We start from the raw sequence: 23729 nt of genomic DNA, 5'->3' as shown, positions 1-23729 counted from the left end.
GTGTCAAAGATCCCTGCGGTCAAACTTGTATAAGAAAAATGGACGGTAGAAAAAAGCCCAACAGTCCAAAAGATCCCTCGCTAGATGAGGTTACTATTGAGTTTTGGTACGCTGCATGTGGCCTAGATCTCTAGACTCCTGTGCCATAGGCAACAACATTTGGCACCTGGTCCACCCCCTCATTTGAGGGCCCCTCATTGAATCTACGTTGAGCCGCATTACGTACAACAAATACCGTTGGATGGAATCCTTTGTGTATTTCCCATCATCCCAAAATACCCACGATTGAAATATCGCAGCCGTACAATTAATGGACGGTGTAATAATGCTCTTAACGTGCATTATGTACAATCTGTGTTACCTTATCAAGGAGTTGGATGGCAAATAAACATTGGTGGACCATTTCCTAAATGAGCTGGCAAAACGGATGATGTACAACACATACATGGAGGTGGCTCCATAGTCAGGGCCGCACCCACCTAATCCATGTTCCTAATATTCAGGGCCTTGTTACAAGTGGCAGAGGGCACATATGTGATCGATACGATATGGATCATTCATTAGAAACTTACACCAAGTGGGCCACACATGTATATTGAATCAGGTTTCCAAGCCCATGGCCTATCAAAATCGGCAAATGAGAGAGAGAGAGAGAGAGAGAGAGAGAGAGAGTTTAACACAAGAAAGAAGCTCTTATTATGGGGGAAGTTAGTGACAAAAACACAAGATGAAGCTCATGAGTCATGACCAGAAACACCCCACCGTAGCTATTCTATCAATTAAAATCCTCAGCGAGGAGTTGGTGCATGCCCATGTTTGGAGCCACAGTAGCTCTTGATCATGGGTGGGACCAGAGGGTTGTATGGTAGAGGATTGAATGGCAGGAAACTCAGCATATTGGGCCAGCAGTTCTCTCTAATATCTGTGATGGCCTTGCAACAGGCGGGCTCCACGTTGATCTGATGGTTAAGGAATGCAGCGAATATCTCTAGTGCGCATCCTGGTATGTCTAGTAACGATGACCAGCACTTCTCTATCTGTGGGTCTCGAAATGGCAGCCATGGAATAATTATCTTATGTTCTTCGGGTTGCACCGCAAGTGTGGCCCACGGCATTACTGACATGGCCATAATGACCATGATCAAGACCATTGATACAACTCCTGCATTCCTCATGGTACTCGATCTTTTTCAATGTTCCATCTATGTAGAGATAGATTAGGGTTTTTATAGAGTTGGTTTTGCCTATGTAGCCATTTATCATATTTGTAACGTTTTGATTTAGTGCTTTGCATGGGTTTGTCTGTTATTAGGTCTCACATGCAATTAGTTGGATGATAGCTTACTGTCTGTCTAACAACCACATAAGCGGCAATAAATGAAGTGTCTACAAAATCCAAGCCATCTGAAAGGTTGACCCCACAATGAAGATTACCGGCTGCAGTACTGTGGGAAACAATGGACAGCCGTGGATCTGATCGAAAGTATATGTTTGGCCCAACTGATAAGTGGATCTAACTTTATTTTTTGTTGGAGGGCGTAGGTGGTCTTCACGGTGGGGTCAGACCTTTTGGATGGTTGGATGTCATACAATTTAGATCCTGCGTATCAAGATCATAGTTTTGCAGAGCATCAAACGACTCTCCAACCTGCATATTAATTTTTTATTTTGCGTCGAGGTTAAAACGTTTTTAGAGGTATAAAAGCATCATTATGGCTAATGGGAGCTTGTATTCAGTGAAAGACGTATTAGGGTTTGCCAATGTATACATCCATCCGGACCATCTAAAATGTGCATTTGTCGTGGCGATATGACGCTGAGTTTTGGAGTAAATCCTATTTTCAAATAGGGATATATGGAAACTGTGCCCTTCTATGTACATCATGCATGTTGAACACGGGAATATGATCTGACCGTTCATCAGGTGGTCCCCATAGTAAGGGTTAGAACGGATGGAAATAAGTGTTTAATTGGTGACCTGCGAGAGCGGACACTTAACTACAAAAACGACCAATGGTTCCTTATTCAAACTGGAAAAAGTCCCTTGATTGGACGGTAGGCATCATTCCATTTGTGTGATTTTGAGTATGGATCATCTCGCTTAGATCTACTGATGAATGGTATAGATCATGTCTACATCTCCCACATGTGTAGAACATCTGAGCTTCATATCACGTAGGACTTTACTTCTAGACAAACTGGGCCAGATATTAGGTTGGTTCGCTGATGAGGCAAACAACATGTTGATTGAATATACTGTTTGGATTATTTATAGCTGTCCATTGTCCGGGAACATGTGTGGCCAATCTAATATATTGACTGTCCTTAATCGGTCATCTACATGATAGGGCCCAACTAATGCACCGGCTAGACAGAACACACAACAGGTACCTCTACAATAATAGATTAAGCCAAATGAGGGTTAGAGGCATCAGAAGCGTCCCCGGTAGCCAGATCTACGGCTAGATATCAAAACAACCTCCACAATACCTAATAACCTCTCCTATCTTCCATGGCACCATAGTTCAAAAGGGAAGCGGATTGCGTACTGAGTAAAATATGTGGGGCTCACCGTGATTTGTGTACTCCGCCCCACCATTTTACAAGATAATTTTAGGGCTTCATGAAAAAAAATTGAAGCATATCCAAAGCTCAAGAGGACCACGCCACAGGAAACAGTGTGAATTAAACGTCTAGCGTTGAAAAAATAGTGTTTTCCCTTCATCCATTTTGGTCTGATCACATGAATAGGTTGGGTAACAAATAAACATCACTTTGGACCCTCGGAAGGTTTCAACGGTGGATATCATTATTCCAACTATTTCTGTGGTGTGGTCCAATTTAGCTCTGGATATGCTTCAATTTTGGGCTCAACCACTAAAATAAGCTGGAAAAAAATGGATGGACACTGTGGACAAACCACATACATTCAAGGTGGGCCCAGTAGAGTTCTCTAAGTTACTCAATATGCAATCTGATTTCGTTCAAAAGTACGCGGATGGAATGATAAATGTTAAATTGAAGTACTTGGATGGTTGGATGGACTCTACTTTTTTTTTAATTTTTTTAATTTTTTTTTATCCGTTTATTGGGAGAAAGGTGGAATCACACCACCTTGACTTTGTTGAAGAGAGCGATGCACTTAGATAAGCTTAGATGCACTTAAGTGCAGTTAGACAAACTTAGATGCGCTTGGTACCTTAAGCTTAAGGTACAAAGCTATTGGGAGGAGTGGATTAGGTGCGGTCCTCACTGTAGAGCCCACTTTGATGTCCGTCCATTTTCCATCTCATTTTAGAGCATGAACCCAAAAATAAAGCCGATCCAAATCTCAGGTGGACCACACTACAAGGAACAGTCGGGATTAAACGACCAACATTAAATCGTTCCTAGGGCCCACCGTAATGTTTGTTTGCCATCCAACCTGTTGATAAGATCAAACAGAGCTGGATGAGTGGAGAAAAAATATCAGCTTGATCCAAAACTTTTGTGGCCCATATGAAGCTTTTAATGGTCAATCACCACTGTTTCTTGTACTGTGGTCCACTTGATATTTGGATCTGTTTAATTTTTGGTAAAATTCCCTAAAATGATCTGTAAAAAAGGATGGATGGCATGGATATACTACATATACATCGATCTGGGCCCTACAGGCAGGGCCACACCATGTTTCGTGAAGCCGGGCTGCACCTAATCCACTCCCTTATATTGGATATAGCTCATTTAATTAAGCGTGGCAATTGGCTGGGTTCGACCAGCCCGGCAAGGCCCGACGTAGCCAGAAAATGTAAAGCCCACGGCCCAGGCCTGAGCTTGAAAAGGTTTGGTGGTCTAGCTCATGTAAAGCCCACGGACCAGGCCTGAGCCTGAAAAGGTTTGGTGGGCTAGAGCTAGACCAGGCCTGTCTCCAAAATTGACTAAATCCCTTTTCCCAGTGTGAACCTAATCCATCCGTTTGATTAGGTGGGATGTAGGTGCACAAAGAAACAGGTATTTGGAAAATTGAAAATCAATGGTCCACATTTAAGATAATATGTACCGAATAGCATACTTTTAGTATATAGCACTTGTACACATGAACTCAGGACTAGCCTGGTCAGGGTAATTCAAAATTGGTCTGGTCATGCATGGCAAACTGAGTCTCATGATCCAAGGACAGTTAATGGGGAAGAGCCTCCCAATCCCAAATTAAGCAGGTCGAGGCCGGTCAGTAGATTGCCAATTCTAAATTTAACCATGAGGTATCATACAATGAGCTAAAAGGTTGTATCCAGTTTTCATTTTATAGAATCTGTGAGAAGCGAGAGCCACAGTCTCTCATCTAAAGAGCTGATATTATAAGCCTCATTATGAATTGCATACGTGATCCAGGTATTTACACCCAGCTTAGTAGGACCCGATCGAAAAAATCCAAAAGGCAGCAGGGGACAATCATTCAATACATGGTGAGAATAAGCCTCAAAGCCTCAAAAGGTAGTAGCATGTTTGTTTGGGAAAATCAAGACTAGAGTTTAGAAAAAAGTAATTCTCTACGAAATAAGACTCATGTAAGTTTAAAAAAATAAATTTTTTTTTTTTAAAAAAGTAATCTGGAAGAAGAAAAGAATCCAATCATATCAAGACTCTAAGAAAGTTTCTTAGGATGTTTCCTATCGGAATATCAAGAGGCTTATGGAATCTTTTCCAAACATGTGGCTTGATATATATAGTTGACTATGCTCATGTAAAAAATCAGGCAGATCCGCATGAATGATCATCCAAATATACGAAAATTAGAGTAGGGCTATCACCTCTCCAGATCTGTATAAGGAGCACCGGATGAAGAGATCAGGGTCCACACCAAACACAATATCTTGTATTTTAGCTATTATTCTCTCACTTCTATCCAGCCCCGCTTAACAACGTTTGAAGTTTAGAATAGGTTAAATCACTGTTGTTCAGCGTCATCGCTATAGTATGCATAAGAGTACTATAAATATCCATAATTCACTGTTGTTGGATTCTTGATCAAATTGAGTCCTTACCGGGAAGATTACACCCCGGTCACATCCTGCTGACCATCCACCTCGATTCACGATCACAAGTATTTATCTTCTTATTTTGTTTTTATTTATTTATTTATTTATTGTATTGAGCTTCAATAATAAATTAATAAAATTAACATTTAAGCCTTTAGTTTTTAATCATTTCCATCCATTATTACATTATTAAGAAACGCAAGGCTCGCGATCATTGTCGAAAGAAAAGTCATTGTCTTAAGGCAAAAGTTCTCATTCAAAAGGACTAATCCTCTCCTTTTAAATTGCCTGATCGCTACAACAATGGTGATTGGACAATCAAGTCAACCTTCACAAGTCTGATCCTACAACTGATTTAGCGCCTAGGGTTGTAAGTGTTCAATCGAAGTCGAGTCGAGAACGACCCTGGCATGCTTGCACTATCTTAATTACACACGCTTGATTGAATATGGGCCTTCATTAACACATGTGACCTCGTGTTTGATTGAATAAGGAACAACTTTTTGGCATGCCCGATGGGACCACGTTGTGTTATCCTTAGCGTTTCTCAATAAAGTAATATATTTGGCAGATCAAAATCAAAGGCTAGTAATCTCCTTGATGTTTTGAAAGTGACAATCTATATGGACGCAGGATCCTCTTCCCGATCGACTGTCATGCTGAGTGAAGTCATGAACCACTTCTGTGACATGCGAGGAGATTTATGATAGATTGTAAAAGACAATAGGTTCAAAGCAAAGAAAATTGTTTGCTTAATCGAAACCTTCTTTGAAAGGTTACTGCCACTGACGAACCGCCAATCTACCGACATGTCCTCAACGAGCCAAGAGGTAAAGAGACCATCTAATCTTCCAATAAAATTTGGCCAGACAGAACCACAAGGTCGTCCTCCACACCAACTCAGGTGGTTACGAGGAGAAACAATGAGAACAACATTAAAATGGCCAACAGAAATTTGTAGACCCCTAAATTGTTTATATAACCATGGGACGATTCCATGTAGGCGTTGTTCAGCTTGGGGGGCAATTGCCCCCGCTAGTGGCGCCACACAATTATGATGCTAGAGTGGAGCACCCTAGGGGCTAGCCTCTTATGATGCCGACAAGACTAAAAATATATAGAAGGGTCGATCTAGCAGAGGGAAACCTTTAATGCCTCAGGCTCCATCCTTAAAGTCCACTGCTCGCAACACAATTAAAACAATTAGGTCATAAAGATCTAATCAATTTGATGCAAAAGGTAACTTGCCATCTCATGACTAGAAGGTTACTAGACATTCAGCGGACACAAAAGTTGTCATGGTCAATCCAGAAAAATCAGAATGGTCGAAGACGACGAGTAGTAATCGATATCCAAAGATCGGCTTCCAAAAATGACCGAATAAAATGAACAAGTCAAATCTAGAGACATTCAAGAGAAAAGACGAAAACCAATCCCTTGTGAAAAAGAATCGCTAAAAGATATGACGCCAAGACATGTATTATGTGAACGATGTTGCCAAAAATTTTATACAACTGACCAATGTAGTGCTCCAAACAAGCCACACGATGAACCGTCATAGCCATATTGTCCGTATTAAAAGTCGATTCTTTATGAAGATAACCCACTAAGAGACGTATCGCATAAGCATGTACTACATGAACGATGTTGTTGCAAGATTTATACAACAGAATGACGCACTGCTCTAAGCAAACCACAATGGCCGCATAGAGAACTATGGAGGCCCTCATGGCTGAATATAAAGATATCGGCAACAACAACTGATAAGAAAACTTCAACAACTAATAAGAAAATTTTAACGGTTAACTACAACTAATGACCAACCTAATGGCCGATTTAACTAGAATTGTTAAATTAACAGCTGGAATATTTGATTTCATAGCCGATTTGACCATAATTGTCATAATGGCCGAAAGTGGTGGGTATAGAACTCCCACCGTTGAAAACTTCCTAGGGTTCATGCTGTATATTTGCCATCCAACCTATTCATAAGGTCACATAGACCAGTATGAAGGGAAAACATAATATCAGTTGATCCAAAACTTCTATGGCCCCAAAAAGTTTTCAACAATAGGCTTTCAATCCCTGCTACTTCCAGCTGCCTCTTTTTGGGCTCATGCCCTAAAATGATATTTCAAAATGGACGGATGGCGTGGATAATACATATACATCATGGTAGTCTCCACATAGAGCTGTATGTGAGTCGTGTTAGCTTGGTTAGCTTGCTCGACTTAGCTCGGCTCGAAACTGGATTCAGATCGAACCCTAACTTGAATCGACTTGGATCGAATCGGCTTGGTGACTCGATTATTTTGATCTTGATGTTGCTCACTGAATGTTTGATGAAATGACTTAATGAAGTATTGTTAATTTCTTGAATTACGCTCATATAAGGGTATTCTTAAAATGGTATTCGAGGAAAAATTAAAGAAATAAATCACAAAATGAAAGCTTTACATTGTAGGAATACCTTCATATCTTGATTTTGATACTACTCGCTGAGTGTTTGAAGAAATTCCTGTAAAATGTTGTTACGGTTTTGCATTTAAAATGTGAGAGATTGAAAATGCATTTTATGTATTTGAGAAAATGTCGCATAGGCTTGAACTTGGCTCGAGTTGGCCTGAGCTGCTGACCTAACCAAGCTGAGCTAGCTAGTTAGGCTCGAGGGCCGAGCTGAATCGAGTTTAAGCTGGAGTTGGCTGTTGGCCGAGCTAAGTTGTGCCAAGCTCATCTTGGTTCAACTCATGTACAACTTGTACAACTCTCCCTCTCCCTCGGACAGAACCATCTATCTCTAACTAGATCCCAATGAGGGTAGTACCCACTACGCGCCCCTCTAAGTAAACACCAAATATATTGGAGAGGTAGAAAGTGGACCCGGCATCATAGCTACTATTCGGATAGGGATCTAGATGCGACCCGAATCAAGCTAGGTGGCTGCAGCCTTGACCAGAAGCCCATCTTCACGTATGCATTGATTTTGCGAGCTCTTTTTAAGGCATGGTCCTAAAAACAAAGTAGATGTAAATCTCACGTGACCATAGATTAGGGATTGAATTCCCACTATTAAAAAACTTCTTGACGGCCATAAATGTTTTGTATCAAGCATCTTTTTGCGTTTTCCCTTTATCCACGTCTGTGTCACCTTATTAAGGAGTTTTATGGCAAATAAGCATTACAACGGACCATTCCCTAAATGAGCGAGCAAAACGGATGGACAATAATATAGATGTACAACTAGAGGTGGACATCGAACCAAGTCGAGTGGAGGTGCGCCAAGCTTGGCTTGTCTTGTCCATGATGTACTCGAGTTCGAGCTCAACATTGAAGCTTGGCTTATTTGCCAAGGCTGTCGAGTCGAGTTCGAGTCGAGCTAGTGGTTCGAGTCAAGTCGAGTTTACCTCGAGTCAAGCTTGAGCTTGTTAGGTGAGAGAGTAATCGATTCTGTTCTTGATCTTCCTCTATTGATGAAAAATTTAAAAATCTTAAGAGAATTAAAGCAAAACCCGATGAAAAAACCAAACAAATCTTCGAATCAAATGAGGAAACCTGTAAAAACCGATCTATTCTTGATCTTCTTTCACCAGCAGAAATCCAAGTACTAGAAAAGAAACAGAGCGGAACACAGATCAGAAATCCAAGTAAAGAACTCTAGCCAATCAGATCATTGGATTTCTTTGAAGCTCTAACAAATCTGAGAAGAACCCATCTCGAATTTCTTGGGTTTCTCGCCTAAGAAGTAGATCTCAAGAGATTGAAATCATACTATTGTGGATCTGAAATGAAAACTGGTGGTGGTGGTCGGGGCAGACGTGCAGCTGGCAGTGGGCAAAAAAAGAGAAGAAAGGGAAAGGGAAGGGGGTGCATGCGGTCGGGTAGAGATTCTAGGATATGTTTTTTATATTTTTATTTTTAAGTTTAAACTTAAAACTTATATTAATATAATATAATATAATATAATATATATAATATTTAATATTTAATATATTTATTAATCGAGCCGAGTTGAGCTCGAGTTGAGTCGAGTTGACATGCCCCCTTGGTCGAACTTGGCTTGAACTCAATTCGAGCTTCAAATAATTAGCTTGGCTCAGCTCGAATCGGCCATTCAAGCCGAGTCAATCCGAGTTGACTCGAGCCGAGTTGAGCGAGCTTTTCGAGCTAGCTTGACTCGTGAACAGCCCAATGTACAGCACATACATCGAGGTGGCTCCATAGTCAGGGCCGCACCCACCGACTAGACCCGAGGTCGCACCTAATCCCTGTTCCTACTATTCAAGGCCTTGTTACAACTGGCAGAGGGCGCATCTGTGATCGATACGATATGTGCCATTCATTAGAAAGGTAATCCGTCAACATGACATATACAAGTGGGCCACACGTGTATATTGAATTCGTGCCGCTGCATTCTATCAAAACACGGTGAATCCACAGGCTTCCAAGCCCATGGCCCACCAAAATCGGCATATGAGAGAGAGACTTTAACGGAAGAAAGAAGCTCTTATTATGAAGTACTTAAGACAAAAACATGAGATGAAGCTCATGCACAGAAACACTCCACCATAGCAATTCTATCAATTAAAATCCTCAGCGAGGAGTTGGTGCATGCCCAAGTTTGGAGCTACAGTAGCTCTTGATCATGGGTGGGACCAGAGGGTTGTATGGTAGAGGATTGAATGGCAGGAAACCCAGCATCTTGGGCCAGCAGTTCTCTCCAATATCTGTGATGGCCTTGCAACAGGCGGGCCCCACGTTGATCTGATGGTTAAGGAATGCAGAGAAGATCTCTAGCGCGCATCCTGGTATGTCTAGTAACGATGACCAGCACTTCTCTATCTGTGGGTCTGGAAATGGTAGCCATGGAATAATCAACTTATGTTCTTCGGCTTGCACAGCAACTGTGGCCCACGGCATGACCGACATGGCCACAATAGCCATGATCAAGACCATTGATACAACTCCTGCATTCTTCATTGTACTCGATCTTTTTCAATGTTTCATCTATGTAGAGATAGATTAGGGTTTTTATAGAGTTGGTTTTGCAGAGCAATGGTGGTAATGGTATGTCGCCATTTATCATCTTTGTAACGTTTTGATTTAGTGCTTTGCATGGGTTTGTCTGTTATTAGGTCTCACATGCAATTAGTTGGATGATAGCTTACTGTCTAACAACCACATAAGTGGCAATAAATGAAGAGTCTACGAAATCCAAGCCGTCTGAAAGGTTGAACCCACAATGAAGATTACCTGATGTAAAAATCAGGATGATCCTCTTATCACGTGGGCTGAATTGCTGTAGAAAACAATGGACAGCCGTGCATCTGTTCGAAAGTATATGTTTGGCCCAACTGATAAGTGGATCTAACCCTATTTTTTGTTGGAGGGCGTAGGTGGTCTTCACGGTGGGGTCAGACCTTTTGGATGGTTGGATGTCATACAATTTAGAGCCTGCGTATCAAGACCATAGTCTTGCGCAGAGTATCAAACGACTCTCCAACATGCATGTTAATTTTTTATTTTGCTTCGAGGTTAAAACGTTTTTAGAGGTATAAAAGCATCATTATGGCAAATGGGAGTTTTTATTTAGTGAAAGACGCATTAGGGTTTGGCAATGAATACATTCATCCGGACCGTCTAAAATGTGCATTTGTCAGGTGGTTTTCCTGTAGCAAATCCTCTATTCAAACAGGGATATGTGGAAATTGTGTCCTTCAACGTACCTCATGCATGTTGAACACGGGAATATGATCTGACCGTTCATCAGGTGGTCCCTACCGTAGGGGTTATTAGAACGGATGGAAATAAGTGTTTAATATTTGGTGACCTGTGAGCGGACACTAACTACAAAAACGACCAATGGGTCTTTATTCAAACTGGAAAAAGTCCCTTGATTGGACGGTAGGCGTCATTCCATCGGTGTGATTTTTGAGTATGGATCATCTCGCTTAGATCTACTGATGAATGGTATAGATCATGTCTACATCTCCCACATGTGTAGAACATCCGAGCTTCATATCATGTAGGAGTTGACTCTACTTCTGGGCCAGGTTGGTTGTTTGGATTCAAAACAACCTCCGCAATACCTAATAAGCTCTCCTACCTTCCATAGGACTATAGTTTTGTGTTTTTTTTTTTTTTTTAAACCACACGCACACACACCCCCATTTCACCACTAATGGATACTCGAACCCTTGACCGTGTGTTGAAACTCCCGAGAGTCTACCACACCCGAGCAAGAGTAAGGATACTCGGTAGCACCATAGTTCAAAAAGGTTGCGGATTGCGTATTGAGTAAAATCTGTGGGGCCCACCGTGATTTGTGTATTTTATCCACTCTGCCCATCCATTTTACAATATAATTTTAATGTTAAAAGTTTAGAATGAAGTCGTATCCCAAGCTCAATTGGACCACACCACCGGAAACAATGTGAATTAAATGCCTACTGTTGAAAACTTCTTGGGAGCCACATAATTTTTAGATCAAGCTGATATTTGTGTTTTCCTCTCATCCATTTCTGTGTGATCATATGAACAGGTTCGATTACAAGTAAACATCACTGTGGGCCCCAGTAAAGTTTCAACGTTGGAAATCATCATTCACTCTATTTCCCATGGATCATAAAACAATACATTGGAAACACCATCATTACCTTGAAATCCATGCTATCCACCCTAATACCTTTCAATCCCTTCACTCCACCAGGTCAAACGGGCCCTTAGATATGCTTCGATGTCGGGCTCAATTGCTAAAATAAGCTGCAAAAACGGATGTACAGCGTGGATAAACCATACACATTCAAGGTGGGCCCAACAGAATGCGGAGACGGATTAGCTACTCCCCCTGACACCAGCCCCGTTGCTGGTGGTCAGTGCGCCCCACCGTGATGTATATGTTTCATCCATTCCGTTCATCCATTTTTACAGATCATTATAGGATTGATAAAAAAATGATAGGGATATAAATCTTAGGTGGACCACACCACAGGAAAACAGTAATGATTTGATATCCATCATTAAAATCCTCCTAAGATCCACTGTACTGTTTATTTGACATCCAATCTGTTGATCAGGTCATAAAGACCCAAATGAAGGAAAAAAAATAAATATCAGCTTGATCCAAAAGTTTTATGGCCCCAAAATGTTTTTAATGGTCAACGTTCATTTAACACTCTTTCCTATAATGTGGTACACTTGAGATTGAGATATACCTCATTTTTTTCTCTCATACAATAAAACAATCAAGAAAAATAGATGGACGGCATGGTTGAAGCACATACATCATGGTGGGGCCACAAAGCACCAACCATAAGCCATTGGCTGGTGGCAGGGGAGTAGCCAATCCGTTCCCGTTGGATGCACACTACTTTTTTTCTCCCTTCTTTTGTTGGGAGGAGCGGATTAGGTGCGACCTGGCCTCAGCCAACATGGTGCGGTCCTCACCGTCGAGCCTACCTTGATGTCCATCTATTTTTCCATCTTATTTTAGAGCATGAACCTAAAAATGAAGCAGATCCAAATCTCAGGTGGACCACACTATAGGAAACAGTGGGGATTAAATGCCCAACATTAAAACATTTCTAGCACCCACCGTAATTTTTGTTTGCCATCCAACCTATTGATAAGATCAAACAGAGCTCGATGATGGAGAAAAATTTCAGCTTGATCCAAAACTTTAGTGGCCCATGTGAAGCTTTTAATGGTCAATCACCATTGTTTTTATAGTGTGGTCCACCTGATATTTGGATTTGTTTAATTCTTGGTGTAATTCCCTAAAATAATCTGAAAAAAAAGATGGACGGTATGGATATACTACAAATACATTGATATTGTCTCTACATCTGGCATGGCCACACCGTGTTTCGTGAGGCCGGGCCACACCTAATCCACTCCCTTGAAGTGGATACAACTCATTTAATTAAGCGTTGCAATTGGCTGGGTTTGACTAGGCTGGACTCGGCCAAACAATGTAAGGCCCACGGCCCAGGCCTAAGCCTAAAAAGGTTTGGTGGGTTCGGGCTAGACCAGGCCTGGCCCCAAAATTGACTAAAGCCCTTTTCCCAGTGCCATCCGTTTGATTAGGTGTGATGTACGTGCACACAGAAACAGGTATTTGGAAAACTGAAAATCAATTGTCCACATTTAAGATACTATGTACGGAACAGCATATTTCTAGTATGTAGAACTTGTACACATGAACTCAGGACTAGCTGGGTCAGGGTAAAATGACCGGAGCCCATTCCAGATTCAAAATTCGTCTGATCCAAAGATAGTTAATGGGTGGGAGCCTCTCAAAGCGGGTCCAAGGCCGGTCAGTCCATTGCCACTTATAAATTTAACCACGAGGGATCATATATACAATGACCTAAAAGGTTGTGTCCAATTCCAATTTTATAGAATCCGTGGGAAGTAGGCCACAGTCTCTTATCTAAAGGGCTGATATTATAAGGCCCCATTATGAATGGCATACTTGATCTATGTATTTACACCCAGCTTGGTATGACTAGATGAAGGTGCATGTACGTGACAACCATGCCACATGTGGTGAGAGTAAGTCTGGAAGTCTAAAGATTAATAACATGTTTGTGTTGGGAAAATTAGTACAAGGGCCCCTCTAAAAAAAAAAAAAAAAAAAACTCTATAAATCAAAAATCTTACCCAAAAAGCAACTTTACAAAAGGAAAGATTTTACTCATATCAATATTCTAACAAGGAGACTTCCGACAGCTATTGTCGCCGTGCAACCTGCGAAGGTAGATGATGTGATCGGCCCAAAGTCCTATATGAGGGTTTTTCCACCTCGCATGGGGATGACAAATGTATCTGGACAGACTCTGCCTCGGGAGAGATGTCGATCGGGTCAGCATGGAAAAATATCAGAGCGCACAACACTAATAAACTTTGGTTGAAATGGGTGTGGCACACGAAGCTTCCTCCGAAACTCTCCCTCCTCACATGGAAGATCATCCACAAGGCAATCCCAGTGAATGCTAGGAGATCAAGGCAAAGGAATTTGCATCGTCTCAAAGTGTGACTGCTGCCCTTCTGATTCCTCGCCCCAGATTGAAACGATTGACCACCTATTCTCCACTGGTGACACGGCTAGGCAGGTGTGGGAATATTTCGGGCAGACCTTCAGTATCTACAAGCCAATTTTCCAAATGGTGTGTGGAATGTATGGTGGGCTGCAGCCGCTGCCTCCAAAAGATTTTTCCAGCTAAAGGGACTCAAGCCCATATTCATCTTCTAGGAGCTATGGAAGAGTAGAAATAAGGCCCGCTTCGACGGCATCACGATGAACTCCGTGGAGGTTATCACAAGCACCCTCCACTAGACCAGAATTTACGGGCCCATTCTGCTGCTCCAAAAGGCCCCAAATTTATGCACGACGTTAATTCTACAAGATTTGGAGATTGTCGTTCAAAAGCCCAATCTGCCATCAGTCCATATTGTCAACCGGAATAAACCTCCCCACTGTTGGATTAACATGAATGTTAATGGCTCGGTGTTGGGCAGTCTGCGTCCTTTGGGAGGTGGGGGCGTTGCTAGGAATAGCTTAGGAGCCTTCGTCTTTGCATTTTCAGCTGGATACGAATTTGGTTCCAACTCTAGGGCTGAGATTAGGGCAATCTGGGATGGCCTCTTTATATGCACCAAACGGGGAATTGCAAAAGTTGTGGTCGAGAGCGAGTCCAAGTCAGTCATTTCTGCCCTATCCAAACAAGTGGGTTGCGCTTGGTCAACGTGGTATTGGGCGGCCAGAATTGCATCCCTCATGAACGTTATGGAGGTCCGCCTTGTCCGTATTAGGCGAACTAGGTTGCGGATGACCTCCCTAAGCTGGGTAGTGTTGGTCAAGGTTATTATCAGTATCTATCGCAGAGCATCCTCCCCTCGCCCATCCGTGGCTTGCTGTTCCTAGATAGAGTGGGGCTAGGCTCGATTCGAGAGATTTAACTCCCTTTATGCTTTTATTTCCTTTTATGATAGGTGGGCTTGCCTCTTTTTCCTGGTAGGCCTCCTCGAAAAAATCTTGCTTGTGCTTCCACAACTGTATTTACAGATCTTATGAATATACTTGATGATTCTGAAGAAAAAAAAAAGAAAAAGAAAAGGAAATTCAAAATCAAGATTTTTGGTACAAACATAAAAATGTGCAAGAATCATGTTTTATGCCATCAAATGTTGCTGGAAGCCTAGAACAAAGGAATGAATGTTAATAAATTAGTTCAAGTTAAAAAATATATATATTCTAACAAAGCTTCTTAGGATGTTCCATTATCGGAATATCAAGAAGCTTAGAGGATCTTTACCGAACATGTGGCCTGATATGATTGACTACATTTATGTGAAAAATCAAAGAGATCCGCATGACCGATCATCTAAATCTCTCAAGATACAAAAATTATAGTCTACCGATAAGTCCTCAGCAAGCTTAGAGGTAGAGAGACTGTATGATCTTCCAATAAGATTCGATCGGACAGAACCACAAGGTTGTCCTCCCCATCGAATAGGGTGGTTATGAGGAGAAACAACAGGAACAACATGAAAATTGACAACCGAAATTTGCAGACCCCCAAAACGTCTATATACCCATGAGGCAATTCCATGTAGGTGATGATCGGCTTGTGGGGCAATTGCCCCTGCCAGTGGCGCTACACAATTTTGATGCTAGAGTGGAGCACCCTGGGGGCCAACCTCTTATGATGCCTAGAAGACTAAAAATATATACAAGGGTCAATCCCCTAGAAAGAAACCTTTGATGCCTCGGGCTCCACTAGTCATGGATACAACGGCTCAAAGTCCATCGTTTGTAGCACAACTACAGCAACTAGGTCGTAAAGATCTAATCAATTTGATGCAAAAGGTAACTTGTCAGTCTCATGACTGAAATGTTACTATACATTCAGCGGACATAAAAGTTGTCATAACCAATCTAGAAAAATCAAAATGGTCGAAGACAACAAGTAATAATCGATATTCAAAGATTGTCTTCTAAAAAAATGATTGAATAAAATGAACAAGTCAAATCTAGAGACATACGGGGGATAAAGACGAAAACCAATTTCTCATGAAAAAGAACTGCCAAAAGATATGCCGCCAAGACATGTATTATGCGAACGATGTTGTCAAAAAATTTATACATCCGACTGACATGGTGCTTGAGACAGGCCACATGATGAACTGTCATGATCATATTGTCCGTATCAAAAGCTGATTCTTCATGAAGATAACCCGCTAAGAGACGTGTCGTATAAGACATACTACATGAATGATGCTGTTACAAGATTTATGTAACAGACCGACACACCACTCCAAGCAAACCATGATGGCCGCATAGAGAACGATCAAGGCCCTCACAGCCTAATACAAAAACATCAACTACCAACAAGAAAACTAAGAAAATTTTATCAGTCGACCACAACTAACAACGGTTGAAATGACCAAACTAATGGCGAATTCAACTAGCTAGAATTGTTAAATTAACAGTTGAAATATCTGATTTCATAGCCGAATTGTCAAAATGGCCAAGTGGTGGAGATAGAACTCTCACCATTGAAAACTTCCAAAATCCATGATATATATTTGCCATCCAACATGTTCACAAGGTCACATAGACCATTGCGAAGGGAAAACATAATATCAGCTGATCCAAAACTTCTATGGCTCCAAAAAGTTCTCAGCGGTAGGCTTTCAACCCCCGCTGCTTTCAGTGGTGCGGTCCAATTGAGCCTTCAATATTTGCCTTTTTTTTTGAGCTCATGCCCTAAGATGGTATTTCAATATGGATGGGGCATGGATAATACATACACATATACATTATCGTTGACAGGACCGTCTATCTCTAGCTAGATCCTGGAGGGGATAGTACCAATCCGCACCCCTGAAATATACACCAAGTATTACGGGGAGGTAGAAGGTAGACCCCTACAGGGATCAGGTGCGACCCGAATCGAGATAGGTGTGTGCAGCCTTGACCGGAGGCCCACCTTGCTGTATGCATTGTATATCCATGTTGTCCATTAGTTTTGCGAGCTCCCTTTAAGGCTTTTTTCCTAAAATCGAAGTAGATGCAAATCTCACGTGACCACACAGTAAGGATTGAATTTCCACCATTAAAAACTCCTTGAGGCCACAAATGTTTTGTTCCAAGCTTCTTTTTGCGTTTTCCCTTCATCCAGGTCTGTGTCACATTATCAACGAGGTGGATGGCAAATAAATATTACAGCGAACCATTTCCTAAATGAGCCGGCAAAACGGATGGACAATAATATGGACGTACGAGGTGGCCCCATAGTCAGGGCCGCACCCACCTGGCTTTATCCGTTGTCGCACCTAATCCATGTTCCTACTATTCAGGCCTTGTTACAACTAGAGAGGGCACACATATGTGATCGATACGCGATGTGGGGCATTCATTAGAAAGGTAATCCTTCAACATGACATATAACAAGTGGGCCACACATGTATATTGAATTTGGACCACTGCATTCTATCAAAACACGGGGAATCGGAAGGCTTCCAAGCCCATGGCACACCAAAATCGGCATATGAGAGAGAGACTTTAACATGAGAAAGGACTTATTATGGGGAAGCTAGTGACAAAAAACATGAGATGAAGCTCATGCACAGAAACACCCCACTGTAGTAATTCTATCAAGAAAATCCTCAACGAGGAGTTGGTGCATGCCCAATTTTGGAGCCACAGTAGCTCTTGATCATGGGTGGGATCAGAGGGTTGTATGGTAGAGGATTGAATGGCAGGAAACCCAGCATCTTGGGCCAGCAGTTCTCCCCAATATCTATGATGGCCTTGCAACAGGCGGGCCCCACGTTGATCTGATGGTTAAGGAATGCAGAGAAGATCTCTAGTGCGCATCCTGGTATGTCTAGTAACGATGACCAGCACTTCTCCATCTGTGGGTCTGGAAATGGTAGCCATGGAATAATCAACTTATGTTCTTCGGCTTGCATCGCTACTGTGGCCCACGGCATGACCGACATGGCCACAATAGCCATGATCAAGACCATTGATACAATTCCTGCATTCTTCATTGTACTCGATCTTTTTCAATGTTCCATCTATGTAGAGGTTTGGGTTTTTATAGAGTTGGTTTTGCCGAGCAAAGGTGTTACGTAGACCTGTATCATTTTTGTAACGTTTTGATTTAGTGCTTTGCATGGGCGGGTTTGTCTGTTATTAAGTCTCACATGCAACTAGTTGGAGGATAGCTTGCTGTCTAACAAGCACATAAGTGTCAATAAATGAGGCATCTATGAAATCCAAGCCGTCTGAAAGGTTGGCCCCACAATGAAGATTACCTAATGCAAAAATCAGGATGATCCTCTTATTACATGGGCTGCACTGTGGAAAACCATAAACAGCTTTGGATCTTATCGAAAGCATATGTTTGGCCCAACTGATAAGTGGATCTAACCTGATTTTTTGTTGGAGGGCGTAGGTGGTCTTAATGGTGGGGTCAGACCTTTTGGATAGTTGGATGCCATACAATTTAGAGCCAGCGTATCAAAATCACAGTCATGCAGAGTATCAAACGACTCTCCAACATGCATATTAGTTTTTAATTTGCTTCGAGGTTAAAACGTTTTTAGAGGTATAAAAGCATCATTATGGCTAATGGGAGTTTGTATTTAGTGAAAGACATATTAGGGTTTGGCAATGTATACATCCATCTGGACCGTCTAAAATGTGCTTTTGTCGTGACGATATAAGGCTGAGTTTTGCTGGAGTAAATACTCTATTCAAACACTTGGTGGAGGGTTCGAGTACCCATAGGTGGTGAAATTCCACTACGGCGTGAGTGTGTGTGCGTGTAGAAAGGAAAAAATAAAAAATAAAAAATCCTCTATTCAAACCTGGATAATACATGTACGGTAGGCCCCACAGAGCTCCTAACATGACCATCCGTCTCTAGCTAGATCACGGTGAGGTTAGTACCCAATCCGTACGCCCCTCCAAATAGACACCAAGTATATACCGCCGGAGACGTAGTAAGTGTACTCGGCATCATAGCTAATATTCGGACAGGGTTCAGGTGTGACCCGAATCGAGCCAGGTGGGTGCGGCCTTGACTTGAGGCCCACCTTCATGTATGCATTATATATCCATGTTGTCCATTAGTTTTGCAAGCACTTTTTAAGGCATGGATCTAAAAAATGAAGAGTAGGAATTGAATTCCCACCATTAAAAACTATTTGGGGGCCACAAATGTTCCGAATCAAGCTGCTTTTTGCATTTTCCCTTCATTTAGGTCTGTGTCACCTTATCAACGGGTTAGATGGCAAATAAACATTACAGTGGACCATTTCCTAAATGATCAGCTGGAAAAACGGGTGGACAATTATATGGATATACAAAACATACATTTAGGTGGGCCCATAATCACAGCTGCACCCATCTGGCTATATCCGGGGTCGCACCTAATCCTTGTTCCTACTATTCAGGCCTTGTTAAAACTGGCGAGTGCACATATGTGATCGAGACGATATGGACCATTCATTAGAAAGGTACTCCATCAGCATGACATATATACCAAGTGGGCCACATGTGTATATCGAATTTGGGCCGCTGCATTTTATCAAAACACAGGGTATCAGCAGGCTTCCAAGCCCATGGCCCACCAAAATCGGCATATGAGATAGAGAGAGACTTTATCAGAAGAAAGAAGGTCTTATTATGGGGAAGTTATTGAGAACAAACATGAGACGAAGCATGTCCTTGCCTGGCCCACGATCTCCAAGCAGAGCCCAACACTTGAATGTACGGCTGTAAATGGATGAGACTCTTGTCGGATACTGTAATATCTGTATCCGACCAGTTTAGAAGTAGGATAATCGGGTAAAAACCATAGTGGAACCCCATTTTCTCATGTCAGATATGGACAATCTGATAAACGGAAATCTATTGCTGGTCATCTTTCCACTGGAGCATTGCATAATTCCTCTCTCTGATCAAATCGTAATTCTAAACACGGAGAAAGCGAGTTGGTAGTGGCAGGAAACGCTGATTGCATACTGAGAAAACTTTGTGGGCCCACCATGATGTATGTGTCTTATCCACGCCGTCTATTCATTTTTTTCAGCTCATTTTAGGGCATGGGAACATAATTGAGGTATATCCAGAGCTCAAGTAGACCATACCACAGGAAACGGTGGGGATATGACGTCCACCGTTGAAATCTTCCTGGGCCTACAGTGATTTATTATTATTATTTTTTCATCCAACCGGTTCATAAGGAAAAATACAAATATAAGCTTGATCCAAAACCATCGTGGCCTACAAAAAGATTTTTAATGGTCATTCAACACGTTTTCCATTGGTGTGGTCAACTAGAGACTTAGATGTATTTAATTTCTAAGATAACATACTAAAATGAGCTTAAAAAATGGATGGACAGCGTGGATATGAAAAAAAAAATAATCAAGGTGGGCCCCACACGGTAAGGGTAATACCTAATCTGCTCCCGTAGATGGACCTGGCTTGGAGTGCCGGCCCACTAAATAAACCTAGGGCCGGGCCCATGACATGTCGAAACAAATAGGCTTGTTTGCACCTAACCATGATGATTATGCATGGTCCGGCCACCCACTTTTATTAAAGATCTGGGCTGTACAATAAGTGGGTCCCACCATGCATGGTATTTCACAAAAATGGCCTTCAAATCATAAATGGAAAACGTGCTTTTAAACAAAGCGCTGTCCTGGCCTGGTTATTAACGGGCTTGAATTGTACGCCTGCCTGGCCTTAGGGCCTAGCATTCTAGGGCCATAAGCAGGCCCTGCCCGAAAAGCAAACGGGTCAGTCTGGCCCATTGAAAGCCCTACCTGGCATCCAAGCCATACGTTAAACGAAAATAAGCAATCTATAGCCGTTCATCAGGCGGACCCGTTGGCTTTGCAGGCAGGGCCTATATTAGCCTATTTCTAGAGGCCTTTATCCCAACTAATCGACCGGTCTGGTGTAACTCATTATTCTTCTTGCTATTGGTTGTAAGGTTGTTGATTTAAAACCATGAATTTGGATCTAATGTTTTCAATGGCCCTTAATGGTCGTGACTCATCAGTCTACCGTTTCGGATCTACAAATGGGGCCCATCCTAGCAGATGGGTCTTTCTTGGCTTATGAAGAAGATGACAGTTACATCGACGGTGAATTTCCATCAACCGGTTTATTTGACGATCTAAAGCTTCTAGATGGTATGGATTGTGCTCAGGAAGCTTGTGGTGTGCAGTTTATGGTGAGAGAGGAGTCGCTGATACTTTATTTGGAACCGAAACAGCTTGCTCGGCTGCGATATCTCGCCATATCTCGCCGAATTCTCGGAAATATTCTTTCCGTAGGATTTCAGAATACTATCTGGGCATATTGCCAGCTGTTTGTGGAGGACCGGAATGGCTTCTGTTTTCGGAAATTAAAATGCTCCGCACAGCTATTTGCGTCAGGGGTTGTGCGTACGCACGTGTGAGTTAACGTGTGAAAACTTCTGAAGTTTTGCAGCAGCTCGTCCGGAGTATGATGGACAGCTCGGATCATCACAATGGACCATGATTATGGGCCACACCGATCACAGCGGCGATCGTTCGTTCTATACCGCAGCTGGGCGGAAACAACGGAAGACAGAGAGGAACGAGAGAGAATCTTTCCTTTTTCAGGAAAACGCGGGTTAGACCCTGTTTGACAGTGAGGTTGGTTGGGTGCAGTGCTGGTACGCCATTCCTGGTGCACACGCAACATTTTTACAGGGCCCATAGTGATGTACAGTGAAATCCACTCCATCCATTCACATTTTAGGTTCCAATCGAGGTCTCGAACCAAATATCAGGTAGATCCAAAGTTTATGTGGTCCGTAACATGGGATTCAGATGTCTAATTGAGAGTATCTGATGATCTTCAAAGATTTGACGGTCCGATCCTTTCATAATGGCTTGATTACCGTCCTGGGTCCTGAGGGCTGATCGAATAACCAATTGGATGCATTGGAATGGAGATTCTATTCGATTGAACCTCACATACCAACGGATGAATCCTTCCATAATGGCTTGATTACCGTCCTAAGTCCCTAGGGCCGATTGAATAGCCAACCGGATGCATTGAAATGGGGATTCTATTCCATTGAACCTCACATACCAACACATGGCTAATGAGACTATATGATTCCAAAAGTTTGCCTTTTTCAAATTTAATGATCTTAGTATAAGTACTTAATTCACTTACAAGGTTAAATTAGTGATGATCAAATGGGCCACCTAAAATATCAATAGTCTAATGGCATAATCGCAAATGAAAACTACTTCATGTGGATTTAGCTTATCAAATGAATTGCTTCCAGTGGTGTAGTCCACCCTAATTGCATGGATAAAACACACACACACACAAACACACACACACATTGCATGTCCGCCCTAATTGCATGGATAAAACACACACACACAATATAAAATCAAATTATAAATAATAATGTAGCATTGAATATCTTTTATAAGTATGTATATAAAAATCATTAGATACTGATGTAGAGCGGGTTGCGGACAGTTTCATGGCCAAGATGGATCAGAAAAGGCCTGGTTGACGACAGAAGTGATCCGGACCATCGGACCTTAGATCGGGCATATTTTGCAATCTGGAATGAGTTATCTGACGTAAAATATATGATTTTGGGGTAGAACGAGCTACTTTAGCCAACCAACCCAGCTACGCAGGGTTACGCAGCCCGGAATTGCTAAAAATCCCTTGATCGATGGTCGTTTCCCTGTTTTAGTTTCGTTTTTACTATAAATAGTAAGTTTTAGTTTGATTATAACTCTTCATCCGTCGGGCTTTAGGAGTTGCGCCCAACATGAAAAGAGCTTAGAATAATTAGGAGAACGGTTTAGTGGGGCTAAATAGGACACTTACTATTTTTGGCCGAAAACCTTGCGCACTAGTAGACATCACGACCGTCTATAAATAGTAAGTTTACTATTTATAGTAAGTCGTGGATTCTAGGAGTTTGAGTTGTAGTTTGATTCTAATTTCTTTCCCATTGCTTGGTACCCTTATTTAAAGGGTTGTGAACTCATTTTTAATTAGTTATCAATCAATTTCAAATTTATTAGAATTTATTTCTATTTTTTGCTTTCTTTCCTCGTGGATTCGAGAAGTCTCTGTGAGGAGTCCAGAGAAGTTCCGTAGATTCGGAATAGTTATCCTCTTGAGGAAGACGGTGCTCGACCTCACGTCCTCCCCTACGTCACATACTTTAATGGAATTGCATATTATTTAATAACATTATCAAATACAAATATAATTTTAATTAAATATGATATTGTACAATCTTCAATGCATTTATACATATGATATGATATTGTATATTATGAATTATGTATATTAATGAATGTGTAAACAACAACATGTAATTAGTGGTATATTAATATTAAAGTTATATATATATATATATATATATATATATATATATATATATGAGATTTTAAACATTGTAATTATAAGTGATATATAAAAATAATAAAAATTATATTAATATTAGTATCGGTTAGTAATATATGACTAAAGCTTTACAAATGGCCTATTAGGACCTTTTAACCATTGACGTCCAACTTTGGAATCATCCGACCACTAGATTAATGAGAAACCACCATCAAGACTACAAATCACGTTGTGGGCCCCACCTAAGAAATTTATCGGCTTGATCT

General features: G+C 41.6%; 1 protein-coding gene across 1 annotated transcript; it reads right to left on the bottom strand.

The window, feature by feature from the left end:
• Positions 1-9608: 9608 nt before the first annotated feature.
• Positions 9609-9995, bottom strand: LOC131249478 (egg cell-secreted protein 1.1-like). Its single transcript, XM_058250291.1, has one exon. The coding sequence runs from the start codon at positions 9993-9995 to the stop codon at positions 9609-9611; it is 387 nt and encodes a 128-aa protein (XP_058106274.1).
• Positions 9996-23729: the final 13734 nt, after the last annotated feature.

The sequence above is a fragment of the Magnolia sinica genome, chromosome 6, assembly GCF_029962835.1.
Source record: "Magnolia sinica isolate HGM2019 chromosome 6, MsV1, whole genome shotgun sequence".
NCBI classification, from domain to species: Eukaryota; Viridiplantae; Streptophyta; class Magnoliopsida; order Magnoliales; family Magnoliaceae; genus Magnolia; species Magnolia sinica.
Note: the sequence above shows the minus strand (reverse complement) of the source record. Positions and strands in the feature narration are given on the sequence as shown.

What these genes read in the sequence shown, in the direction of transcription:
- LOC131249478 (XM_058250291.1), bottom strand. Translation starts at nt 9,995, where the DNA reads ATGAAGAATGCAGGAGTTGTATCAATGGTCTTGATCATGGCTATTGTG.